General features: G+C 44.0%; 1 protein-coding gene across 4 annotated transcripts; it reads left to right on the forward strand.

Moving 5' to 3' along the window:
• Window positions 1-1,851: 1,851 nt before the first annotated feature.
• LOC125527970 lies at window positions 1,852-3,489 on the forward strand. 4 transcript variants are annotated; one of them, XM_048692484.1, is made up of 3 exons: window positions 1,852-2,326; window positions 2,421-2,469; window positions 2,574-3,489. In XM_048692484.1, exon 3 carries the CDS (start codon window positions 2,672-2,674, stop codon window positions 3,260-3,262), a length of 591 nt encoding a protein of 196 aa, XP_048548441.1. In that variant the 5' UTR covers window positions 1,852-2,326; window positions 2,421-2,469; window positions 2,574-2,671; the 3' UTR covers window positions 3,263-3,489. The 4 variants fall into 3 exon arrangements, with proteins under 4 accessions (XP_048548441.1, XP_048548444.1, XP_048548442.1 ...); XM_048692485.1 differs by having other exon boundaries at window positions 1,852-2,469; XM_048692483.1 differs by having other exon boundaries at window positions 2,421-3,489.
• The last annotated feature ends 3,940 nt before the right edge of the window (window positions 3,490-7,429 follow it).

Here is a 7,429-nt window from a genome sequence, read left to right on the forward strand (position 1 = left end):
AAACTTGACAAATCCCGGGCGTCGTGTCCGTCGGACCGTACCACCATGGCTCAGCGCTGTCAGATGGATCGAAGCGTCTTGCCCTTGTTCTAGGGGACGCGTGCGTGTTATGGTAGGAGCATATCCCTGGATGCATACATAGTTTGGAGTACAAGTCAAGGTAAGAAGAGATAGAAAGAAATACAATAAGATTGAATAACAGACTTCCTTTATAGTTGACGGGAACGTGTCCTCCCATTGAACAAACATCGTCGGAATGCCTGAAATAAATTCAGGAAAATGTGAGCATCAATGTCAAGTTTAGGACTTGAATCTTTATGGGATAGTGATAGCACTGTCCACCTAACCATCCAACTATAGGTTGGTTCGCGTTCTTACAATTACCTGGTACTACTCAAGTGGCTCAAGTGGCTCTGATGCATGTGCGCTACGATAGCCTCAAGTGGCTCTGCATCTGACCGATGCCGCCGAGAGTGTAGATCGTCCATGCAGAGTCAATTTAGGCAAGCCACATGGGGTGCCTTCAACATGGGATGAACCCATAATTCAAACGGATCTAGAGTCATCATATCAGACTTCACGGGCCATCTGCTGAACACCCCAATTCCTGCACCAGACGGGGGACCGCCATATCCCACACTCTGTGGTGTTTGATGAATAAAACTTGGCTTTCCCCTCAAAGAAAAACCCTGAGTGCGTCGCCAAGAACCTCCACTATGGAAGCCGAAACTCGCTGATGTTGCGCCCTGTAGAGATGGTTAGCAGCCTAGGGCAGCACCGTTGGGAGCAAATAGCCGACAAGCGCGTGAACACCTCATAGGCGCCATGCATCTGACTGGGTCAAGTGCATCATGCGAAGCTGCAAATCATGATTTTGCAATTAAATGCAATGGATGACATCATAATTTGCTCAAGGAAGGGGAATAAAAAGATATACAGAAGGTATTCGCCCGTTCAATATGGTGTCAAGAAGAACACTAAAGAATGATTGCTTGAAAGCATTTGAGGAGGATAAGAGAACTCTAAATGAAATATTCAGAAGTTCTAGGTCCAAGGTATCTTTCACGATGGACATGTGGACGTCCAACCAAACCTTGGTTTATATGTGCATACCAGCACATTACATTAACGGTTGTTGGAAAATACAGATAAAAATCGTAAAGTTCGCTGTCTTCGAGACACCACACACGAGGGTAGCCATGTACAACAATGTTCTGAAGTGCAGACAGGAGTGGAAATGTTGAAAGACATGTTTTTTGCAACATCACATTGGACAATGGTGCGACTAATGGTGCCATGGTTAAAGTTGTTGAGAGCTAACTTGTTGGAAAAGCACATGCTATCGGGCTAGCTAGTTCATACTTCATACTCTCTCCATTTCAAAATAAGTGTTTCAAGCTTAGTACAATTTTGTACTACAATTAGTACAAAGTTGAGACATTTATTTTGGGACGGAGGAAGTACTAGACTAGCAGTATACAGATCGAGATATGTGTGGGTGCTTAGTTGATTAATCACACGTCACGTTCTTACCCATCTACTCCCATATGGCCCCAAGTGACAACTTGTACCAACTGATCAACTGGCTCCATTAAGAACTTAAGATACAGACACAATTATATAGTACTCCTTTCATAAACTAATATAAGAGCGTTTAGATTATTACTTTAATGATCTAAATGCTCTTATATTGGTTTATAGAGGTAGTACTTAACACAGACAAAGCAAGCTACAAGCGACATATTAGTATTGAACTGATGAAGCCGGCCGGCCGGTAGGTAGGATATTATAGTCTGCCAATCGTGGGCGGCGAAATGTTGTATATATTGGTCAGTGAGAACTTGACTCGATTAGTCTTGTTTTCATATATAATATGGACTGGTTAAGAAACAGGTTCTCCTGCTCCAGTAGCTTAGCTAATCATGTTGAGTCGTCTCTGACTCTTACCTACAGCTACAGGCTACAGTGTTGGCGCCATGGGCAGCTCTAGTATCGACATCCAAGAGATGGTGAGGAATACGAGGGAGAGACTGGAGGCCGATTTCTCCAAGCTTGGAACCAAGATCCACAGGTTCCCACGAGGCTTACGGCCGGGTATCAATGAACGCTACATCATCCCAAGCTTCGTGTCGCTCGGCCCATACCACCATGGCTCAGAGCAGCTGCTGGAGACGGAAGAGTTGAAGCACGCGGCGGCCACTACTTGTGCGAGAAGTCGGGCCACTCAGTTGAGGATGTCTACGGCAAGATCCTCACCATCGCCAGCGAAGCCCGCAGCTGCTACGCCGATGATGCGGTGGCGCAGTTCACGGACGCTGAATTTGCGGTAATGATGTTCCTCGATGGTTGCTATCTGCTGCTCTATATTACTGACGATGATGGATGTGCTTTACTGTTGAATCGGATGACCATGTCCACAGGGCCTTGCATGCTAAGGGACATCTTTCTGTTGGAGAATCAGCTGCCATGGTTGGTCCTCGAGGCTCTTGTGGACTTCTTTATACCATCTCCCGTGTATGATTTTGTTATTTCTTTTGCGAACAAATTCGACATAACTCCACAATGTTCACCAGCTTCCGATTCAAGTGGTACAAGGGTTTCTGTGGATGAACTAAAGAATTACAAGCCAGCATATCTCCTTGGGCTCCTCCGGTACCATCTGATCGGTGGTATGACTGTAGAAGATCACACCGACGATCTCACTTGCTCCTCGTTAGCTAGTAGTGCCATTGAGCTTGCGGAGATCGGCATCAAGCTGACTGCCAAGAATAACACATGGTTCGCAGACATGAGCATCGAAAGAGGGCGCATCTTTGGCGGCCAGCTCTCCCTAACGCCATTGTTTGTTAATGATGCCAATGCTTGCTGGCTTGTCAACATGGCAGCTTACGAGATGTGTGTATCCAGCAAATGGCCATCAGATGGCCTCGCCATTAGCTCATACATCTCCCTCCTGGCAATGCTCATGGACAAGGAAGAGGACGTGCACAAGTTGCGAGCGAAGCACCTCGTTCGCAGCTTACTCAGTAACCACGAGCTGCTTGTTTTCTTCAAGAGTCTCGCATGCCATTTGCGCCTTGGCTACCGCTATTTCGTCATCACTGAGAAGATAGATAAGTTCAAGCGTGAAAGACCTGTGAGGATAGCCCTGCATAGGTTCGTCTACAACAACTTCAAGACAATCGTCGTCATGCTCTCTATTACTGGTGTGCTCGCAGGTATCTTCAGAACCTTGATGAGTCTCAAACAGCATCAGCCATAGCAGTCCGGGTGAAGCATGCGTGTTGTTAAATCATTTTATGATTCATCTACAGTTTTCGTGCTTATTGTGGTCTGATTGATATTGTACGCCTTTGTGTGTGTAAAATTTGCTAGCCCATTCCCTTCGATCTCTTCTTAGTTCTTAGTTAGGTGTGTGTCAAAAGTACCTAAAGTTTGTATCGTCAGTGGTTATTCAAAATATATATTGTTGTGTTATTAATTTGATATATTGTGCCTTGTCAAGCTTCCAAGTCCAGCGCCTTCCCTTTTCTTAATTATATCTAGCTTCCAAGGCCAGTGTCTTCTCTTTTTCTGAGTAATGTAGGCCCTGTTCGATCTGGATGTATTCAAGTCGAGGACATATGATTGAAACAACTCATAAGAATTAGAAGATGACTGCAGCTGTGAAATGGAGGAACAAGAAAACAGAGGAAAGCTTATTGAGAGCAGAGTAGTAATGTGCCAAAGGAAAGGTTGGTCCAATCCAGTAACGAGTAGTATTTTCTAGATTTTACATTGGGTCTGACACTCCAGTGGATGTTTAAAATTCAGTGAGATCTGTAACTTTCCCATGCTTTACTAGTCCAAAGTCCAAACGAAGCAAAGGTAAGGGCATCCAACGCGGTCTCCTGTATGGGTCCGCCAATCGAGCCACCGCCCCGCCGTGAAATCGCGTGAAGCAGGAGCCGGCGTCCCCTCTCCGGCGGGTTGAGGCGCCCCCATCCACCCCCCCCCCCCCCCCACCCGCGCAGCCGCCCGCACCGACCGCTAGCCCATTCCCTTCGATCTCTTCTTAGTTCTTAGTTAGGTGTGTGTCAAAAGTACCTAAAGTTTGTATCGTCAGTGGTTATTCAAAATATATATTGTTGTGTTATTAATTTGATATATTGTGCCTTGTCAAGCTTCCAAGTCCAGCGCCTTCCCTTTTCTTAATTATATCTAGCTTCCAAGGCCAGTGTCTTCTCTTTTTCTGAGTAATGTAGGCCCTGTTCGATCTGGATGTATTCAAGTCGAGGACATATGATTGAAACAACTCATAAGAATTAGAAGATGACTGCAGCTGTGAAATGGAGGAACAAGAAAACAGAGGAAAGCTTATTGAGAGCAGAGTAGTAATGTGCCAAAGGAAAGGTTGGTCCAATCCAGTAACGAGTAGTATTTTCTAGATTTTACATTGGGTCTGACACTCCAGTGGATGTTTAAAATTCAGTGAGATCTGTAACTTTCCCATGCTTTACTAGTCCAAAGTCCAAACGAAGCAAAGGTAAGGGCATCCAACGCGGTCTCCTGTATGGGTCCGCCAATCGAGCCACCGCCCCGCCGTGAAATCGCGTGAAGCAGGAGCCGGCGTCCCCTCTCCGGCGGGTTGAGGAGCCCCCATCCACCCCTCCCCCCGCGCAACTGTGACAGCGTCCAGATCAGACTACGCGTCAAGGTGGAGGTAGTGTCGACTTCAAAGCTTCGGTTTAGAGGGACGCTGCTTCGGTGCCTTAAGGTACCTGCCTTTGGGCCTATGACAGGTGGGCCTAACAGGTGGATGGCCCACCTGTCATAGACCTGAAGGTAGGTGCCTTTAAGGCACCGAAGCTCAGTCCGGTTTAGAGTATACCCACATTCCCCTACGTTCCCGTAAAGATTGAAAACTTGTCTTCATGCAGTTTTGACTTGGATTGGAACATACAAAAACTTCCATGCATTTGGAAAGGTCCACCCAGAATTTGAGACATGTTTTTCCTGTACTCCCATCAACTAGTTGCTTCGCCCGTCTACAATAATGCCCAAAATTCATTAGAGTACAAGGACCTAAAAATCTTGTCCGAAAACAGATCATAGGAGACACGATAAACTTTCCATTTTTTTTCTCCATGAGTTGATCTCAGAACAATTGCCTGAAGGATCATGTACCAATCATCATGTGCACAATTTTCTCTTAAACATATTTTTGAGTCTTTTTTTAGGTATGATTTTCCGATGGACTAGTTGCGCATTTCAGATACTATAGACTGTAGTGTTAGTAATGTACAACTTGATATATTTTTTTGTTATATGTTCCTATTTCATTCACATGTTGTTGAAATGTTTCCTTGGTGTTTTACACGGTGTTTGATGTGGATTTTTTTTCTTTGAAAAAGCACACAATTTTTCTTAAGCACCAAATTTTTTTGAATCTTATATAATTTTTTGTAGGTGCACCGGTGCATATTTATTACTCCCTCTGTTCCATCATTCTTGTCGTGGTTTTAGTTGAGAACTAATACCATGACAAGAATTATGGAATGGAGGGAGTAATGAACTAGGTGCAAATTTAGAAAACCATGGTTATACAAATAATATATGCACAATTATAATGTTGGAATGTCAAATTGGGTAAACATATTTATTGTTGTTTTATTTCATGTTTGAACTGTGTGTGTTGTACTGTTGTACATGATGGTTCAGTTGGGTTTCTTTCTTAAATAATTACAACAATTTTATTTAGCACCAAAACTTTTAATCTTATTTTCATCATTTAATTAGGTCCAAAACTTTCAGTGGACCAGTGGCATATCTCGAAGACCGCGGTACCTATGCAACTCTAATGTTAGGAGTGTGCAAAAGGGTAATGTTTTTTACTTGTTATTGGTTTATCTGATGTTTTTGAATTGTTTCGACGGTGTTGTACATGATCATTGATATGGAATTTCTTTTTAAAAAGTGCATTGTTTTCTTCTTCAGGACCAAAACATTTTGAACCATATTTTTTTTCTTTTGTGCCTTTTTTTGTTAGTGGACTAGTTGCACATATAATATATGTGTGAATCTGCCGATTAGGAATGTGCAACTTTGTAAAATGAATTGTAGTTATTTCATTTCATGGTTTGATGTACATGATGGCTGCTCTGATAATTATTTTCAAAAAAATTAATCTAGCACAAAACCTTTTGATTATTATTATTAACTTTATTTTTGTTTGTAATGGATGCGGAATTTTATTTCAAAAGGTACACCATTTTTCTTTAGCTCCAAAACTTTTCCTTTAGTTTGTAGATCTCTATTTTCAATGAACTAGTTGGGCAATTTTAACACCATAACTGCCAAATAAAATATTCATGTGCAACGCTAGTGTTTGGAGTGTGCAACTGGGGTGGTTGAACGTTGTCACACAATAGGTGCATGCAACCCTTATTTATTTATCGCCACTATTGTTCTTTCCATTGGATGCATTTTCTTCTTGGTATTTTTCCCATCACTTTTGATACAATGAGACTACCGTAGGGTGATTTAAGGCACTACGAATTGTTTCAATGTTCCCAGGCATTATAAAACTTGACAAAATCCCAGGCTGCAAAGACAGACTGACACAAACACAAGCCCACTGAAAAACGCAAACACGGGCGAAAAAGATTGCAACGTAGCTTTTATTTGGCGGGGGACTACAACGTGGCTGAACATGGACTTTATTCTTCCTCATGCCTGCTACCTCAGCTGAGAACATGAGGTACGTTCACGAGAAGTGCATCCATGGACGCAGCGGCATCTGAACTCACCCCATCGATGGCGTGCGTGTCTTCGCGATTCGGGACAGGATACCTGGCTAGTTAAAGTATATGCCAGGGGAGTGGGTGGGGGGCATCGTTTAATTAGCGTATATAGGTATACGAGGCCCACATGCTGGCAGGAGACCCTGACACAAATGCAAGGACATGCTTCATTTGTCAGTACCAAGCCGACCGTTTGCACTATAGCGTAGTCTTTTTTACCACGTCTATTTAAGATCGTGTAACAATACAATGCTCAACACCATCACACCAGCCGCCCCTGTTTGCGTTTGTTTTTCTCGTCCCAAAGCAGTGTGTCGAGATGTCCCACAGTTCGTCCTCTTCTCACCGTGTTCGGTCACCTCTTCGCCATTGCTGCAGCCCTGCTCATCCTGTGTTCAAGATGCCCCTGAACACCTGGGGATGGACCGCTGCCACTCGAACAACGAGCGCCAGCACTGCTCAAACAACCTGAATCACTTCGTGCTTGAGAACGAGGGGCAAATTCCCATATCTGCCGGCAGGCAATCCAACTCCCTGAAACACCATGGAGAAAGAACAGGACCAAACTGGGAGAAGGAGACGAAGGGAGCGAGCGAGCGGCTGCGGCCTCCTCTCCAATCGCCGGGAAAAGCTCTGTTTGCGAACCC

Source organism: Triticum urartu, unplaced genomic scaffold (assembly GCF_003073215.2).
Source record: "Triticum urartu cultivar G1812 unplaced genomic scaffold, Tu2.1 TuUngrouped_contig_4537, whole genome shotgun sequence".
In the NCBI taxonomy this organism is placed as follows: Eukaryota; Viridiplantae; Streptophyta; class Magnoliopsida; order Poales; family Poaceae; genus Triticum; species Triticum urartu.

Coding starts and splice junctions, on each gene's coding strand:
- LOC125527970 (XM_048692483.1), top strand. CDS start 2,429: ATGCTAAGGGACATCTTTCTGTTGGAGAATCAGCTGCCATGGTTGGTC.